The sequence below is a fragment of the Pseudonaja textilis genome, chromosome 1, assembly GCF_049901715.1.
Source record: "Pseudonaja textilis isolate UNSWEBS1 chromosome 1, rPseTex1.2, whole genome shotgun sequence".
NCBI lineage: Eukaryota > Metazoa > Chordata > Lepidosauria > Squamata > Elapidae > Pseudonaja > Pseudonaja textilis.
This window is the reverse complement of record NC_141990.1, coordinates 292,996,216-293,016,471: the sequence shown is the minus strand read 5'-3', so window position 1 is coordinate 293,016,471 and position 20,256 is coordinate 292,996,216. Positions and strand designations below refer to the sequence as shown.

Genomic DNA, 20,256 nt, shown 5'->3' with positions numbered 1-20,256 from the left:
AATTGCAGCTTGACAATATTTGGAAAGTTCTCCTTATGTCAACAAAGATTGCTGAAATTGAAACACACTGCCTGCTAATGCTTCTTCAATGCATACTTACCATACTGCATCAATCATACCTAAATAATTCTGTAAGACAATTGCTTATTATTTCTAATGTAAAGTTAGTTATTTTTCATACCATTCTAACAGCAATATAAAGCCATACTGCACTCAAGAGAACCACATCTTATGGCTGTAGCAGTGACTCTTAATTAATTTAAAATATAATGAGAAAAACCATAGTCCATGAACAGCCAAAGTTTTCTAAGATGATGGGAACTGGGCAGAAACATTCTATTAGATGAGCAAATGCATAATGTGTTTTCAGCTTTAAATGTTTAGAACTAGCCTTCACTATTACCACACTCACCAACTTAAAAATTAAAATACCATTTTATTGAGTTATTGGTATACAGCATGATTGCTGTGAATTTCTAGTAGTTAGGTGATAATTTTAACCAATAGAAAATAGATGTACAGTTAAATGATGTTTTAAACATTCTTTGCAGTATTAAGGATTTGTATTCTCTAACATAATTACAAAAGATCACAGCCATATTTTACAGTTTGGTAAATAGCTTTGTAGGCTGCTCTTCCTAAACATTTGCAATTACATTATGTCTGTTTCAGATACTCCTTTCAGTCTTAAAAAGTAAATAGATTAACCTGATAAATATAGCCTACCAAAAAGCAACTTACACATTCTGTGCTGGCAATCAGTCAAAATGTATCGATGATAATATCACTAAGCCTCTGCGCTATCATTGCCTACAGTTAACCACTGTTTATAATACACACTCTGGCCGCAATCATATTCATTCAACAATCATGAATGTCTAATTTTAGCTAAAAGTTGTGCCAACTAATTCAGCAAGCCATATAATGATCCAAATTGGCTTTTTAACAGCAACAGCTAGCAGAATATACCATAATGAATGTCCTAAAACCAAGTGGATACTAAATCTTGCATTCAAATAAATCTTTGAGAAACAAGTATCTTGACCCTGAATGCTAATTCATTAAGACCTTTATCTAGGGTTTTCCTTTAAGTCATAAAAAAATATTGTCACCCATACTGTCTTAAAAACCGATCAGTAGGTATCTTCTGAAAACTAACCAGCTCTTTCTTTGACATAAGTGACAATCTGTGAATCCATGATCATTTCACTTCTCAGCATAGTTACTAGGAAATTGGTGTATGCATATGGCTGCAAATAATAAACTTAGCCTTCTAGGACACAAATCAAGATGAACAAGAAGTTAGATTTAAATTGGGAGGGAAACCCCAGAATTTAGCAGATAACTGTATATGTAGTCTCTTAAGACTTCCAATTTAATCTAGCTACAGTAGTACTGCATCTGATCTACCCTCCTCCTCTTTCGAGATTGAAATTCTTCAAAAAATTGCTGGATGTCCTCTCGTTTAACAACCTGTGTTAACAAAAAGAAAACAAAAACAGGACGGTAGTAAAAATGTATAAAACATTTCACTGATGTTTGAAGAATAATATTTAGATCTTTAAGAATGCACTAAAATCAAATGCACCAATCTAACCAAAATAATAAATGTTCACACGATACTAAAATTTTAAAGCCCTAAAAGAATCATAGGGGTGGGGAAACTTGTCAAATTTCCAGTACATTGTGTGATATTTAAAGTGGCTATAATTTACTCAATTATATTAAATAGGATGCTACAATACAGAATTTTTGAACTTGAATCATTAAAAATTCAATTCTATTGTGTAACTTAGAACAGGACACATTATTTTTCCTAAGTACCCTTCAGATTTTAATGTATCAATGTCAGTTGATTCAACTTTACTCAAAATTCTGTTGGTGAAATGCACTTAAAATCACCTTTCTACCTTTTATACATAGTCATTTCATTTATATTAACATTCAAATTTATTTCCAGATCCACAACAGAAGCAGAAAGAGGAAACTAAGCAGCAAACTAAATTAATAAGAATTGAAGACTTTTTACTGTTTATATTTCCACCATTCCCTTTTTTGGAGTTGCAAGAAAATTGGGAAGCTCTGAGATTTTACAAGACTTTTGTATCCCAGATACCTGATAAAAGACAAACAGCAGGTCTCCTAAAAACAGTAAGCCTCAATGTTCCAATTCTGCTATCCTTATGAACACAGAATTAGCAATTCAAATACCAAATTTTGAATATCTTCTATAATCGTAAGTTCACTTACCAAATGCAAATAGTACTTAATTGCTACAAAGTCTGTTGCATTTGTTTCTAATTTGCAAATAAGTCTTCTGATTTTAGATTTAAATCTTTGTATACTTTCATAATCATCTATGGCTAGTTGAGATAAGTTCAAGCTTATCTTCCCATTTTCAGACCACTGCTTTAACTTATTCAGACCAAATTACCATCAATCTGATTAGTAACAGCATTATACCAAACAGGATTGTAGAAAATTTCTAAAACTGGGCAGTTTGGTCAAGGTCATCTAAAATCTGATTGGTCTGCTTGAATTTCCCACTTTGGAAGCTAGTCCAAGGTCCTGGAACATTTGCTCAATAATCTTTAGCTTCAAGCAGTTGGCAGAGAGTGAAGACCAGAAGGTGCCATGGAGTTATGGAATCATCCTGTAACAAACTATGTTTCTGTGTTATTTTAATTAACATGTGACCATTTTTGCTCTTCCCTATAGAACCCTTCATTGAAGTGTATTGAGTTGGAAATCTAATCTTTTTGCCTTATCCATGCTCTAGATTACTGGTAGTACATTCCTGCTTGGCTCTTAAGGAGGAAAAGGGGGGAAACTGGAGAAACAGTTTATTTAAAGAGCTTAAGACTAACATGTTCCAGGTGATCATTATTAATATAAATTATACCAGGGTTCAGTAGAATATTTACTTCTCAAATATGAAAAATGGCCCTAACAGTCTCACCTCTTATACAGCTGAAAATCCATATATGCAGTCTGCCGAAATGGCAAAGGTAACAACTGCTATATTTTTAAATTATTCAAAGGATATTTTCACAATAGTATTAGATGATATTGTATACTTACTGTTCCTTCATTTGCAAATCTTCTCAAATAGTCTGTCAATTCTGTTTTCAAATCATTGTACTCTGAATCAAATAAAAAATGATTTTATTGTAGCTGTGTATTTATATTTTTTTTCCTTTGCAGCTTGTCAATCAGCTTTAAAGATGTCCATCCCCTCCAGTACTACTTTAATTATGCTAGTTATACTGCCTATCTCCCTATATTTTTTATATTTAAAATATATATGATATGTGTCACGTATATATTATATGTGTCACAATATAAGCCCAGGTTACTGGTTTATAATTAAATAAAAATATCAATACTCCTTATTGCTCAAGGACACTTAGCTTACCTAATTTAAACCTTTTGTGATAGATTGCTGACAGTATTCTACAGGGACAATCCTATAAATTCTTACTCAAGCGTAAGGCTCAGTAGTCAATAGAATTTTCTTCTGACTCAACAGCTCTAAGACAACATTCTACCTTAGTTAACTACTATAAACAATACTGTGTGATATTTTTGTGGGCATATTTTTTTCTAGCCTCCAAATTAATAAAAATGTTTTAGAGCATCAATTGAAAAAGCCCTCTCTCCCACTTCTATTTTCATGTAGAAAGTGAGATCCTTTCCAGACTAGTTCTCTTTTATTTTAATTACTTACCACAGATGAGTTCTACCTGCTGTACTCTATTCATACTGTTAAGTGTGTCCATTAGAGGATCTCTTCTATCTGCTTCTTGGTCATTTGTCCCTTTATTTTCATAAGCCAAGACAGTATCACATTCATCTGTTAGGAATGGGACTTCCATATCAGAATACATTTTCTGAAGAATAAGAAATTATTTTCACTATCTAAAAAATATTTCATGAATTCAAAATAGAAGCAAATGACTTTCAAATTCATTTCTTTAAAAAGCATCAATCACATATATGAGAGCATATAAATGCCTTTAAAAATAGTGTAAAATGAAGTGAGATGGGGAGAAAAAATAGCTTTGTGACGAAGGAACCTAAGCAATTCAAAACAACTCCACCAACCTTATAAATGGACAAACATACAATTGTGGCTCTACAATAAATGTATGAATTGTAACAGCAAAGTCAAAAATCCCTACACACAATACTTCTTTTCCCCCACATTTTCATAAAAATTTATATAGGACAAATCTCTAGGTAGAATTTCAAATAACAGAACAAAACACTCATATTTTACTAATATATTAATTATAAAGAAATACCCTACTGAGTATGAAATCTTTTAGAATGTGCCAGTTTTTTTTGTCTTCCAAAACAGAAGACAATGAATTTAAGATGAACTGAGAGCCAGTGAGAAATGTGATGTGAGATATGATGAGAGATGTGAGTTCTAGTTCCTCCTTAGGCAGGGTTGTCAAACTCATGTCAAGGCGTTATCACGTGACATATCAACACTTTTTCCCCCTTTGCTAAACTGGGCGTGGCCAGCACGTGACACATCGGGCACACGGGCCAGGAGTTTGACAGCCCTGTCCTTAGGCATGAAAGCCAGCTGGGTGACTTGGAACAGTCACTCTCTCTCAGCCCAGCCCACCTCACAGGTTCGTTCTTGCAGGGAAAATAAGAGGAGGAAAGAAGATTAGGTATGTTTGCCATTTTGAGTTATTTATAAAAAATAATAAAGGTGGCATTTAAAAAAATCTTTAAAAAATAGTAGACATAAAATTATAAACATATACTACTGTCTCCTCCTCAAGTAGAAATAGCCATCCAGGGGGAAAAATGAAAGAGCAAGTCCCACCAGAAAACGTGGTGATACAGTGGTTAGAATGATGTATTTCAGGCTAATTCTGTTATCTGCCAGTAGTTCAATTCTCATTGGCTCAAGGCTGACTCAGCCTTACATCCTTCTGAGATCGGTAAAATGACTCAGATTGTTGGGGGCAATATGTTGGCTCTGTAAACTGCTTAGAGAGGGCTGTAAAGCACTATGAATTTGTATATAAGTGCTATAGCTATTTAAGTGTTGAAAAAAGAATAAATTCCACCAGAGCAACATGCAATTTTTTCAGAAAAGATATATAGATTCTTCTAAAACACATATAGATACAGCAATTGAAAAATGCATACCACACATTCTTTGCAGGTGCACAATTTGCTTCGCCAGTTGTGTGGCCAGAAGGTGGCTATATTTTGCTTCAGGTTCTGCTTGGCTTGAAATTCTTGCAGCTTGCACACCACTATTTCCTTCTTAACTGGCTGCAATAAAATAAAAGTTATCAATGTTATTTAATTTCCTTATTCTTTGCTCATTCCAGTTTGTTTAGTCTTCCAGATTTACTGTTTACATTTGAGCAGTATCCAGTTCTTCACCTGCACATTGATGTAGCTAATTTCAGAAAGGCATATTCCACATCAGAAGAGTTTGGTAAATGTATTCAGCTAACTATGCTTAACAGAAACCTTCTCATGGTTTTGAGTTAAATGCATGAAAACAAAACAACACAACACAAAACAAAAAGATAATAATGTATGGGGTGGGATTTATAAACCAAAATGCTGTAATTCTATTCACTTGCAAGCAGCATTATGGATTTCTGTAAATTAGACTTCTCGGGGGTGGGGGTGGATGCCTTCCAGTCAGTCTTGCCTCCTGGTGACTGACTTAGTCTTTGCAGTTTCCTTGGCAAGATTTGCCACTGCCTGCTTCTCAGGGCTGAGAGAGTGGACCAAAGTTACTCAGCTGGATTCATGCCTAAGGCAGGATTAGAATTCATGATCTCCTAGTTTTTAGTCCAGTGTCCTAACTACTACACCAAATTTTCATCAATTAGATTAGGCTACATGATTCTACTTAGTACATATTGTGGCAATGTTGCAGCCAGGAATAATTACAGCTTTTAATATTATGGCGCAAAACAAGTACAGGACTTACCACTGAACATTCATTTCCAGAACTGGTAGATGGTTCATTAATTTGTATTATTTTATCTTCAGTCTTCATTTGATCTATACTATTTTCATTTTTGATTACTTCAGTTTCTTCAACATTCAGCACAGTTCCATTATCAGCTGCAGCAATAACTTTGGTCACAGTTGGAACTACAAAAAATAGACACTAGCTTTATTAGAATGAATATAGTAAATGCTATTTCTACCTCAATTAGCTAAAATATTTTTGCATGATTAAATATCAATGTAAACAATAAAACTAACATTGTTAAAAAGGAAACATAATGTCACTATAGCATGATCATTTACTTATATTCTATCTCCAAAAAGACATTTTCATAGAAGTATTGTAATTACAAATAATCCATACTTTTTAATGAAGTGTAGATTACTGATCTTATACAAAAGTTTGTAAAACCTTTTGAATTTTCAGTATTGTATGATTTTTAATGCTTTTATTTTAATAATAGTGTCCAATTTTTCAATACAATATACTTTTTCCCCATGACAACTAAGCTATTGTATTGAGCAACTACTTCACCTCTTCGCTTTCCCATGTTTTATGCAGTAATAATATTTAAGCTAAGTTTCCAAGTCATTCTCTTGCAATTCTAATGACATCAAAATTGTCAAAACACAGCTCATTAACTTGAAATGTAATCTTTGAATAAAATTTTAAATGTATCATTTAATAAACCTGTACCTAATAATTTACAACATATTAGGTGACTATATTCAGAACTATCAGAAAGCAGTAAAATCTGTCATAGCTGTGATCTAATATCACAGGGCCTTGGAAAAAAAGTATTCCTTCAGTAATATATATTTTGCTGAATTATAAAGACTGGGGACTATCTGTACATTTTTTATGCACAGGTCACCACTGCTGGACCACATTAGAGAAGCACAAATGCTTATCTTTATTTTCTTCAACAATCCAATAATCATTTATGCAAATGTTGCTCAAGTAAGAAGTGTACTCACTCACTGTCATGTGGGAAAAAAAGGACACATACAGAAAACAAATACTTCAAGTTACTGCTGCTACAGGTGGTTCTACAAGTTATTGAATCAGGTATACTTAGCTTTTTACACATAGCTTCTCCATTTTGGCTTTCTTTTTGTAAAATAAATGATGACATGATGTAATATATCATGTGTTCTTATTTATCTGAGGCTGTATTTACCTACTTTTAAGAACTGCTAAGGATCAGTTGATTTTTATTATGTCCCGATATGTAAATCCGCAGGACTCAGAGGGTGCACTTTCTTTTTCACATGACTATAGATGCCCTTAGGTGGAGAATATAATCTCTTACAAGGTTGTTTCTCCCTAACCATAAACTGAAAATTTAAAACAAATTACAGAAGATAAAGTAGAAGTTTGAGCAAAATATTTGCCAGCTGAATACAGTTTCTTGGTATTTGCCCCATTTCAACCCCCAGTAAGCAGCTGACTAACAGGTCAGATTTAACTTTCAGGACATAATTCTTTTCCATGAAGGCATGTTTAGTATTAAAATTCTAGACTGCATATAATAAAGAATTTAGATATTTAATCCCAAACAATACATTAAATTAATAAAATACCACAATATGAATACATATTTCACTTATGCCAATTAAATTAAAGCATCTAATCAAAAAGCTTCCATTTCACTGAGTTGTGATCCTTGGACAAGATTAAACATTAGTTCAACAACAACTGTTATTTTTCCTCACCTGCTAACTGCGAGGCATATGCCCACAAGAAAGGGCAATGATCCATGCAAGACTGACATATCATTTCATGAAAATCTCCACTATCTGGAGGGACAACACCAAGATGCTAAGGAAAAGCAAATGGAAATGCAGAACAATTGTATTACTGACAGACGCAGGAGTCTTCATTAAAATTAGAATAATGGATCTAATATCACAGAATTAGAGCTCATGTTTTTCCTCTTAACTTTCTATAGTCCATGCAGTGTATATAGCATGAACTACAGATACTTGCTGAAATTTTCAAAGCTATCATTCCTTTAAAAGGCTGTAGTTCACATTATTAAAATTTTTGTCAAGCGAAAAGATTTCAGCGCCCAAATTGTATTTAACGCAGATATAAGGACACCTTGTATGGATTTGAAATTCTGAATTCACTTATTTAAGGATCTACGCAATTATTCTCCAAAAGATTCTACTGCAATAAAAATCTGATTTTTACATATTTCCAATTCTTTCCATTTATGGAACAATCTTATTACATTTGCTTACCCTTCCATGAAACCAATCTTCACAAACTATGCACTGGATCATTTCATCTGGAATCTAAAGACAGAGTCATAGTGCTATATTACAAAATATACTATTACTTCAACCCTTCAGAAAAGGGTCTTTGAAATTACAGAGAACATGTAATGCTACTATCAGTTTAGCTTGAGCTGGCATTCTCGTATATAATTATCTATACTGTCAACACATTGCTACATCCAGTTCAAAAGGGTTTGTTTTATACCATTAAAGCTCCATGTCACTGAAAAATATTCATTCCATTTTAACTTTCAACGCTGAAAAAGTGCATGAGCAAACCTAACTCACCAGAAAAAAATCTCTAATGACTGTTTCTAACCTTATAAGTACTTGCATTTATATTGTTTTGCAATGTATTTAGAACAGCACTAAAATTTTAAAATAAATTTTCATGGTTAGAGATTGGGAAGAAGACATACATTTCTATATCACATGCAGTTGATTCAATATTCCTGGGACAAAGTACACGTAACAGACATTCAAACCACTGTGTGATCAATTTAATGAAAATAAAATTTCTGAGAGATAATATCTGTCTTTTTTATTACAGCCTCAGAACAGGAAGTATATTTTAAGATAAGCTAGCCTCCTGAAACTAATTTGTCTAAGAATGGCTTAGTTCTAATATCCAAAACATAAAACTACAGTGGTCTTTTATTTTTCAATTGTACATGTAAAATTCCCACTTTTCACTTGAAAAAGAAAATACGATCAATTAATTACATCTTACGAACTGCATTTGCACAAAATGCATTTGCATCTTTTATATATCACAATACAATTTACCTCATCATCAGGGTCTGGGTAAGGTCTTTTACAAACACAATATAATCCATAGAAATTATCATTATATTTATTTGCTGGATTCACTGTTGCCTTTTCCTAAAATAAATGCAAGACAGTACCTTAATTAGAAGATAAATAAAAAGGAAATTATATTAAAAGCATTTTATTTACTTTTTGCATCCTACTTCAATCATCACAGAAAAAGGCAATAATGCTTATCAACTGTTCTTGATGAAGGTAGATTCAAATACTATATAAAATAAAATTAGGTCTTCCAATTAAAGTTAGCAGGCATTCCTGCCTTTACTATTTTTATAAATGACTCAAAGTGGCAAATGTATACAACATACCTTTTCTTATTTTCTCCACAATAACAACCCTGTGAGGTGGGTTGGGCTGAGAGATGACTGGCCTGAAGTCAACTACAGTATGTATTAAGAACATGCAGCACAAAATAGAAAGACTCTCCCTAAATCCTTTTTTAAAATGGTAGATGAATTAAATTTAAAAGATATATGGAGAGAAAGAAATGGTAAAACGCAGCAATATACTTTTTATTCAAATAGACATTTATCATGGTCCAGAATAGATATGATTTGAACCTCATCAGAACTAATATCTAACATTCAAGAAATAAATATAGAAACGGGTATATGGGCAGACCATAACCCTATGACAATTAAATGGAAAGGACAAAGAAGAAGATCTAGATGGACATTAAACAACGCTATCTTAAAGGAAGAAGACTTTACACAATGGATGGACAAAGAATTGGCCTTCTTTTTCATTGAAAATAAAAAAGAAGATACTTCAATGCAGAATGTTTGGGATACAATGAAGGCATATGCGAGAGGATTAATAATGGATTATACAAAGAAAAAGAATATTAGGAAGAGGCAAACTATTAAAGCTTTAGAAGATGATTATAAAAAACTGGAAAAAGAATTGCAGAATATGCCACAGAAAAAAGATATTAAATTTAAAATGGATATAATTAAACATAAGATGGGTCAGGCGGAGAAAGAGGAATTGGCACAAAAAATTAGAAGTGCTAAACAGAACTATTTTGAAGATGCAAATAAACCAGGTAGATGGCTAGCATACAAATTGAGAAAGGAGAAAGAATCTAGGAGAATAGTACAGTTAATAGATGATCAAGGCCAAATGTGTTATGGTAATAAGGAGAAAAAGATAATTATCCAAGACTTTTATGGACAATTATATAAACAGGAGGATTTTGATGAGGAAAGAATTAAGCTTTATTTACAAAATGCTAACCTACCTAAGATATCTGAAGAGACTGAAAAAATGTTAGAAAGTACCATAACAATGATGGAACTAACGGAAGCATTTAATAGGCAGAATAATGGAAAAGCACCAGGCCCAGATGGGCTCCCGGCAGAATTTTATAAAACATTACAAGAATTGTTGAGCACTCCATTGTTAGAAGTTATGAATGAAGCCATGTTAAATAAGAAAATACCCAAAACATGGTCAGAAGCTTATATCACACTTATTCCAAAAGAAGGGGCTGATCCATCACAAATCAAGAACTATAGACCTCTTTCTTTACTGAATGCAGATTACAAAATCTTTGCTTCCATCCTGGCAGAAAGGCTCAAAAGATACCTAAATAACTTTATTCATCCTGACCAGAATGGATTCCTGCCAAGGAGACAAATTAGGGATAATATGAGGGTAATTCTGGACACTTTGGAATATTACGAGGCACACCCTGAAAAACAAATGGCTTTGGTATTTTTAGATGCCCAAAAAGCATTTGATAATGTGAATTGGAGATTCATGTTTTTGTTATTGGAACAGATGGGCTTTGCTAGAAAATTTATTCAAGCAATAGAAGCCATATATGACAAACAAACGGCAAGAGTGATGATAGAGGGAGATTTTACAGATTCTATTAATATAAGAAAAGGCACAAGACAAGGTTGCCCATTATCACCTTTGTTATTTGTATTGTCTTTGGAAGTGCTGAATAGAAACATTAGAGAGGATCCAAATATAAAAGGAATGAAAATTAAGAAGGAGGAATTTAAATTGCAAGCCTTTGCGGATGACTTGGTTTTTATTTTGGAAGATCCTCTAGGAACAGCTTTAAAGCTACTGGAAAAGATAGAGATTTATGGTGAGATGGCCGGCTTGAAAATAAACAAAGATAAAACAAAGATCTTGACAAAGAATATGTTACTAAAACAAAGAGATGAACTGGCAGATTTATTGAAAATTCAAGTTACGAATAAGGTTAAATATCTGGGGATATATTTGACGTCAAGATGTACTACATTGAAAGAGAATAACTATATTAAACTTAAACAACAGATAGCATCTGATTTGAAAAATGGGAAAATCTACAATTGTCATTGATAGGTAGAATCTCTCAACAATCAAGATGAATATTTTACCCAGAATTTTATATTTATTCCAAACCATACCAATCAGGCTTGGTAAAGATTACTTTGAAGAATTAAATAAAATTGTGTTGAAGTTTATATGGCAAGGTAAGAAAGCCAGAATAAAATTAAAACTTCTGCAAGATGCTAGAATTAGAGGAGGTTTTGGCCTTCCGAATTGGGAGTTGTATTACCAAGCTGCAAATTTAATGTGGGTTAAGGATTGGATAACATTAAGAAAGACTAGATTGTTGACACTAGAGGGGCATGATTTATTACTGGGATGGCATGCTTTTCTGTGGTATAAGGGAACTGAATCGCAGGGCTATTTTAGAAGGCATTATATAAGGGAGTCTTTATGGTTGAATTGGGAGAAAATTAAGAGAAAATGTTATTTGAAAATCCCAGTCTGGTTATCAACTATTGAAGCCTTTTCTTATCCTATAATATATGAGAAGGAACAAACAGTTAGATATGGGGAAATATTGGATGAAAAGAGTGAACTTAAAACAATGCAAAAACTAGAAGAACAAGGCATAAAGATGAATTGGTTTTCATATGCGCAAATACATTCAAGGTATCTTATAGATTCTAAAGCGGAGGGATTTTATGATAAATTGACTGATCTTGACAGGATCTTGACAGGTACTGATGAAAAAATGATTAAAAAATTATACACTTATTTGTTGGAAATTTTATTAGAGGAGGAACAAGTTAAAGAAACGATGATTGTTTGGGGGAAGAATTTTGGATATGGGATTGATTTGGAGAAATGGGAAAAATTGTGGTCTCAAAATTATAAAATGACAATGTCAACAGCTTATAAAGAAAACTTGTATAAGATGTTTTACAGGTGGCATTTTCCCCCGACAAGAATTGCAAGAATGTTTAAGAACAAATCTGAAAAATGTTGGAAATGTCATCAGATACCTGGCTCATACTACCATATGTGGTGGACTTGTGAGGACGCTAGAAAATATGGGACTAAAATTCGCATATGGTTGGAAAAAATGACAAAGACACATATAGACTTGAAACCAGAGATTTTTTTATTGGGAATGTTACCTGATATATATAATAAAAATTTGAAGTATTTGATTGTAAATATATTAACAGCGGCTAGGATTGTATTTGCTAAGAACTGGAAGAGTGAGAAAACTCCACCAGAAGAAGAAACTATTAAGAAAATATTGGATTGTGCTGAAATGAGTAAATTGACATTTGAAATTAGAGAACAAGAAGATAAACAATTTTATGAAGTTTGGGATCTTTTTTATCAATGGTTAGATAATAAAACATAATGATAGAATATTCAGATTTAGCATAAAAAAAAATTTTTTTTTCTTGATATTATCTTTATAAAACATTATTAAGGTAGATTTGGTATGATCTTATGATTTATTGCAAAATAAATTAAGCAAACTAGAGTTATCTCGTTAAAATATGAATTAACAAAATTATAAATGATTTTTTTAGTGATATTAGGTTATACAATTATTGATTGATAATATGAGCTATTATGTAATATAATTATACTAGTGACCAGGAAATGGATGCACAAAAAAAAGTGGTAAACCAATCGATGCACTGTATGTAAATTCATGAAGAAGGATATTTTTATGTTTTTTGTGGTATGTTTATGTTTATTTTGTTATGTATGCTTATGTTTATCTTGTTATTAAAAAATAAAAAAAATTATATAAAAAAAAAGAACATGCAGCAACTTTTTGAATTTGCTTTCATTTACTATTTTACTAGGCTGACATGCTGCTGTAATTGTCATTTGACTGGTTTACAATTCTACCACATGTGAACATGTTTAAACAATAAAGCAAGGGGCCAAACAATATTACATAATGTATTATTCCTATGCAAATTCACTCATACACCCTTATAATTTATACCATTACATAGGAAGAAACCTGAAACCAACTCCCCCTAAAAGCCCTGTTGAAATAACCAGGGCTTTATTAACTTCCAGTAATGTAAGGCAAGGCAATTCTTTAGAAGATCTATTCCAGAGAGAGAGAAAGTTCTGCCTCTGAGAATCCTACAGTTGACACTCTTTGAAAGAGGGAATCTGTAAGGAGCCCAGATTGGAACTGAATTATTAGAAATTATTGTAGAAATTATTGGGGGGAGGAGATCCCAAGTAGCAGAAAACAAGTGTTAACTAGTGCAGATCTTGAACTGGCTGTTACATGAATGAAAAAAAGGCATGCACATAATTACTTAATTCCAAACTAACTGTAGCTTCAAGGGCAGTCCCATGTATAGTTACTGCAACAGACTTTTTGTGAAGTGACTAAAGCATCAGGGACTATGAAAAGGTCTTCTCTATGCTCTTGTTTTGACAATAATTCCAGCTGCTTGGATTTCTCTTGCAGCCTCCAAATGGACTTCTTAGTACAAAAAGCTTTAAGTACACAATAATTTTCATAATTTACAATTGAAATCAGATAAATAATAAGTTTGGCTACCACTTTTCTCTCAAATGTAAACCTAATATTTATACTTACAGGATGTAGTTTGCATTTCAGACTTTTGAATTTGCTGTTTCCACAATCACAACAAAAGTTTCTGGGGGGAAAAAGGGAAAATTCTAAAAGATGTTAGAAGCAAGCTATATTCAAAATTGATGGAAAATATCTTCAAAAAAATTATTAAATTGTAATTATTAAATTGTATTCACTGTTCATTTTTTCAAACCAAAATAAATGTCTAATATAAGTATTTGCACAGCTAATTTCAGTTATAGTCCTAAAGACATCATGAAATTTTCAAAGCAACTCTTTAACTATATATTGTGGTTATATTTTGTACTGAAGTAGCACTCTACTCTTCTCTAGCTGGAAATTAGGAACTTGAACATTATATTTATTTACTCAAGCATATCACTTTTAAAATACACTGATGTAATAATATCTTGAGCCCAATAAACCTCTTTCTAATGAAGTGTCTCAAAGGTTTCTGTTTCTTTGTTAAAAAAGGCAACTGTATTCTATAGGCAATCCTCAACTAACAACCATTTGTTCAGCAACCATTTGTTGCAACATCCCCAAGGTCACATGATCAAAATTCAGACCTAACTGCACTTCAACTCCCACCTATTTTCCCTCCATCTCTGCCCTTTTGGGTGCCTTGCACTTCACCACATATTTCCTGCACTCTGTGTTTTGTATTCTTCCATGTTCCTTCTTGTAAAAGCTCAGTCTTTTCTTTACAAATACCAAAAAAGAAAAATGAAAGAATCGCTCCATGCATGTGGCAGAGGCTGCAAGGAAGATGGGGCACAGCTGCAGGCTAATACAAGAACAGCCTCTCTGTCTCGGAATCCCAGCACCCAGCACATACGGCAGTATGTCGGCATCTTTGTGGGAAACAGGATATCTAAGTTGCAAGGGATCTCTTGCATGGAGCCTGGGAACAGAAGCCCTTCAGAATCCTGGTGGAAGCAGAAGGGCCCAGAACCACAAACCAGCCAAGGAATCGAGTACCCCACCCCAATCAAGACTTTAAACATAGGTCCGCATCCTTCTTGCTACACGGCCAATAGCACTTCCCTTGTCACATGCGCTGAGGATTGATCCAGTAGAATCCACCCCATACATGATGGCTCAGAGCATATGCTAAACTGTCTTGGTTGGCAATACTTGTGGCTTAGGAATCAATCTACCACCACTAGGGCTGCTGGCTCCAAATGCCACACAAGAGGAACTGGGTTGCTTAGATATCCCAGGCCTACTGCATGTGGCAGTAAGGGCATTTTTGTGGGTATTGGGATACCAGACAGACTCCTCTTATATGCCTCAATCAAGGCTAAAAAGCCTCTACTTGTGCCCCATCTTCCTTGTGGCTCCTAGCACTGCCTTTGCCATACATATGCCAGGGGGACTCATTTTTCCAAGTCAGTATTTGCAAAGAAAAGACTCCACATTTACAAGCAGGAACAAGGAAAGATACAAAACACAACAGAGGATGCAGGACTGATGCAGAAATTTTGTGTTGGGAATATATTTTTTTCTTCTCTCCAATGCCTAACTCAAATGCTTATCTGCTGGCTGCTCTCATATAGATAAACAAGCAGCGGAATTGGGGAGAGTTCTCAGGCACCTCTCCTTGATTGGCCAGTATCATATACTATTCGCCTTCTGATTGGTTGAAGCATTCAGCATGCCTGACCCAAGGTAGAGCATTCACCCTGTCCCAGTCGACTTTTCAGAAAGAAAGTTGGGTCAAGAGCAAACAAAGAACCTGTGGGTAAGCACTCAGTTTTCTTCTATTTCTTGTTAAAGCCCACAGATCCAATTTTCAAGGAGCATTTCCAACACAAGCTGCAGATTGTGTGCTGTGCCTCCCAGAAGCACATGTCTCTCTCCTCCTTCCTCTGATCCAAACAGCACCCACCACACAACCTGCACCTTTGCCCAGGGAACTGCACCACCTTTTCCTTCCCCCACTGTGTGTATCCCAGGCTGCATTTTCACCCAGTGCCTGGCCACCAACAGAAGAAATATAGCAAACGTCACTTGCAGGCAGTGGGTGGCCACAGTGACATTGGTGGTATCAAACAGAGTGTGGGGCACCTAAAAGGGGAGAATGAGGGGGCCAGATTTGCTGGTAGGGAGAGCTGAAGCGAAGGTGAGTGTGGCAGAACAGAAGTGTGAGATCCTCACCTAACAATAGTACTGTTCTAGCCTAACAAATGTTACTGGGTCTCCTGGAACTGCCATCACGAAACAGTACAGTCATGTAATGTTCCACATAATGAGCACATTGCTTAGTGATCAAAGTTCCAGTCCCAACTATGGTTATAACTCGAGGACCAGTTTAAATAGCTGAAAACTGATAAATTGGCCTAAGAATGAATTTATTTTCTCTTGGCTTACCTTTTTGTATATAACTCAAATAACTTGTGAGAGCCATGGCATTCATAGCTGCATGCTAAACAAATCCCTGCTGGTTCTTCACCTGGTGGTGTACATGTACTGCAGGCATACAATGCCTGCCTCTTTACAGCACCCTGGAAAGATAACAGCATAATGAAAACAGTTGGGAAAGGTAAGATTTTGCCAACAAACCTGAATCCTAGAAATTAAATATTTTTGTTCTTACTGGAGGTTTAATAGAATTCTTAAGTAACCATGTCATAAAACATAGGTCACTATACTTACCTTACACCTAACTCAACCAGGAATAAGTGATTATAACTAATTTCCATTTAGACAAGCAGATAAACAGCACGTAATAATGCTCTGTCAAACAACTATGGAAATTGGTTATCTGACAGAGATCATCCAGCTCCTACTCTTAGTGTTAAGAAAACCAATATACAATACTTACCACCTGTAAACAATTTACAATTAATATTTAATTTTCCCATTCTCAGTAACAAGCTATTGATGTAAAAACACAAGAAATGTTAGCCCTATTATACACTACTCAAAAAAATAAAGGGAACACTTAAATAACACAATGTAACTCCAAGTCAATCACACTTCTGTGAAATCAAACTGTCCACTTAGGTAGCAACACTGACTGACAATCAATTTCACATGCTGTTGTGCAAATGGAATAGTCAACAGGTGGAAAGTATAGGCAGTTAGCAAGACATCCCCAATAAAGGAGTGGTTCTGCAGGTGGTGACCACAGACCACTTCTCAGTTCCTATGCTTTCTGGCTGATGGCTTGGTCACTTTTGAATGCTGGCAGTGCTTTCATTCTAGTGGTAGCATGAGACAGAGTCTACAACCCACACAAGTGGCTCAGGTAGTGCAGCTCATCCAGGATGGCACATCAATGCGAGCTGTGGCAAGAAGGTTTGCTGTGTCTGTCAGCATAGTGTCCAGAGCATGCAGGCGCTACCAGGAGACAGGCCAGTACATCAGGAGACGTGGAGGAGGCCATAGGAGGGCAACAACCCAGCATCAGGACCTCTACTTCCGCCTTTGTGCAAGGAGGGACAGGAGGAGCACTGCCAGAGCCCTGCAAAATGACCTCCAGCGGGCCACAAATGTGCATGTGGCTGCTCAAACGGTCAGAAACGGTCAGAAACAGACTCCATGAGGGTGGTGGGGGTTGTGCTTACAGCCCAACATCGTGCAGGATGTTTGGCATTTGCCAGAGAACACCAAGATTGGCAAATTCACTGGCACCCTGTGCTCTTCACAGATGAAAGCAGGTTCACACTGAGCACATGTGACAGACGTGACAGGGTCTGGAGACGCCGTGGAGAATGTTCTACTGCCTGCAACATCCTCCAGCATGACCGGTTTGGCAGTGGGTCAGTAATGGTGTGGGGTGGCATTTCTTTAGGGGGCCGCACAGCCCTCCATGTGCTCACCAGAGGTAGCCTGACTGCCATTAGGTACCGAGATTAGATTCTCAGACCCCTTGTGAGATCATATGCTGGTGCGGTTGGCCCTGGGTTCCTCCTAATACACGACAATGCTAGACCTCATGTGGCTGGAGTGTGTCAACAGTTCCTGCAAGACGAAGGCATTGATGCTATGGACTGGCCCGCCCGTTCCCCAGACCTGAATCCAATTGAGCACATCTGGGACATCATGTCTCGCTCCATCCACCAACGTGGCGTTGCACCACAGACTGTCCAGGAGTTGGGGGATGCTTTAGTCCAGGTGTGGGAGGAGATCCCTCAGGAGACCACCCGCCACCTCATCAGGAGCATGCCCAGGCATGTAGGGAGATCATACAGGCACATGGAGGCCATACACACTACTGAGCCTCATTTTGACTTGTTTTAAGGATATTACATCAAAGCTGGATCAGCCTGTAGTGTTTTTTTTCCACTTTAATTTTGAGTGTAACTCCAAATCCAGACCTCCACAGATTGCTAAATTTCCATTGATAATTTTTGTGTGATTTTGTTGTCAGCACATTCAACTATGTAATGAATGAAGTATTTAATAAGAATATTTCATTCATTCAGATCTAGGATGTTTTATTTTTGTGTTCCCTTTATTTTTTTGAGCAGTGTATATTGAGTGCTCGCTAGGACAGATTTGACTTTATTATTTGGCTTTTTCTTTTTTAATACTAAAAAGTTTTTGTGTGGTAGAAACCATCTCACAGTTTATACTGGCCTTAATACATGTGGCAATTTTAAGTTATAGTACCTTTTATTGAAAAAATATTAAAAAGATCACATTTACTTCTTTTTAAAAATGTCTGAAAACTGCAATTAAATGTATAAATACAGAAATTTAGCATCTTTCAGTCATTAGAGCTAATAATTGGTTGATTATAATAAAACCAAACCTACAGATCAAAAAGGTGATAAGATCTTCTTGGTTGATGTCAGCTTTAAAGAGCCAATTTTGTGTAGTCTCAAGGCACCAGGTTAGAAATCAGAAGGCTATGAATTCTAATTGTGCCTTAAGCAGCAGCCAGCTGGGTGACCTTGGGCTAGTCATTCCTTCTCAGCTCTAAAAAAAGAGGCAATGGTAAACCACTTCCTAAATTCTGCAAAAAAAACCCAAAAACCCGAAGAGACTAGTAGTACAGCAGTTGACAAGAGTCAATAATGACTCAAAGGCATGCTTGCACACAGACATACGATATAGTCCACCACTAATCCGCCAGTTTAGTGTTGTGATTAAGGGAAGAGACTACAAACCGAGTTCCAGCCCTGCCACCTTAGACACAATGCCACCTGGGTGACCTTGAGCCAGTCACTCTCTCTCAGCCCTAGGAAGATGCAATGGCAAAACCACTTCTGAAAAACCATTCTCCACATTAATTTCCCCATTCTCAGTACCAAGCTATGGCTATACAGGTAGTCCTTGAGTTACAACCACAATTGAGCCCAAAATTTATGTTGCCAAGTGAAACATTGGTTAAGTGAGTTTGTCCCATTTTACAACTTTATTTTTGCCACGCTTGTCAAGTGAATTACCGCAGTTATTAAAATTAGTAACAGGTTGCTAAGTGAATCTGGTTTCCCCATTGACTTTGCTTGTCGGAAGGTCACAAAAGATGATCACAGGACCCTAGGGCATTGCAACCGTCATAAATGTGAATCAGCTGTCAAGCATCTGAATGTAAATCAAGTAACCAATGGAGGGGGGGGGCGCGCAACGATCATAAGTGTGAAAAACCACAGTGCTGAACGGTCACTAAACGAACTGTTGCAAGTGGAGGGCTACCTGTATATGCAGGGACTTGTCCAGGCAATCTTCCGAGAATCTGAGGGGGCTGAATGGCGTGGGGGGAAATAAGTCCGACATAACTGAAGGTAAAGAGGTTGAGGAAGCTTTCTGAAGCGCCTTGGAGAAGCAGCCCTTCCATCCCGCCCTCGCCTCTCACCTGAGAGTAACTGCAACGCTCGTGGTCGCTCCCGCCCAGCACGGCGCGCGCTTCGTTCTCCAACTCCTCGCTTTCGGCCAGCACCTCGGCTAGCGACACGACGGGCTCCTCGGCGTTCCTGTCCCCCTCTTCGCCGCCCGTGGAAGTGTTGCTGTCGTTGCCGCCCTCCTCTTCTGGAGCGCCAGAAGCAGCCGCCGACCTTTCCATATCCCTGACGTCGCTGCTTCGCTCGCTCCGTCGCAAAAAGCCCGAGGAGGAGGAGGAGGGGGAGGAGGAGGAAAAGGCGGGAAAACGAGAACCTGCCGCCAGGCGACGCTTCCGCGCATACCGGAAGCGGAAAAACAAGTCGCGGCGGAGAACAAACGGGCCGCCTGCACGTGAGCGGCGGCAGCCAATCGCAGAGGCGGACGGAGGCGGAGACAATGCGCGGTCGGAAGAGCTCCTCTGCGTATCG

At 36.3% G+C, this 20,256-nt stretch overlaps 1 protein-coding gene across 1 annotated transcript; it reads right to left on the bottom strand.

Moving 5' to 3' along the window:
- Positions 1 to 416: 416 nt before the first annotated feature.
- On the bottom strand, positions 417 to 20,146 carry UBR7 (ubiquitin protein ligase E3 component n-recognin 7). The gene is made up of 11 exons (XM_026713358.2): positions 19,803 to 20,146; positions 16,367 to 16,500; positions 13,997 to 14,057; positions 9,070 to 9,165; positions 8,248 to 8,301; positions 7,717 to 7,822; positions 5,978 to 6,144; positions 5,173 to 5,301; positions 3,728 to 3,890; positions 3,082 to 3,143; positions 417 to 1,473 (listed from the first exon to the last, which is right to left on the bottom strand). The coding sequence occupies exons 1-11, from the start codon at positions 20,007 to 20,009 to the stop codon at positions 1,381 to 1,383; spliced, it is 1,272 nt and encodes a 423-aa protein (XP_026569143.1). The 5' UTR covers positions 20,010 to 20,146; the 3' UTR covers positions 417 to 1,380.
- Positions 20,147 to 20,256: the final 110 nt, after the last annotated feature.

Bases quoted from the DNA above. Each gene is read 5' to 3' on its own strand.
- UBR7 (XM_026713358.2), bottom strand. From the start codon at position 20,009: ATGGAAAGGTCGGCGGCTGCTTCTGGCGCTCCAGAAGAGGAGGGCGGC. The intron at 7,823-8,247 runs GTAAGCAAATGT...GCTTTTCCTTAG, and splicing joins AAGATTGGTTTCATGGAAGG to CATCTTGGTGTTGTCCCTCC. The intron at 3,891-5,172 runs GTATGCATTTTT...CTTATTCTTCAG, and splicing joins GCACCTGCAAAGAATGTGTG to AAAATGTATTCTGATATGGA.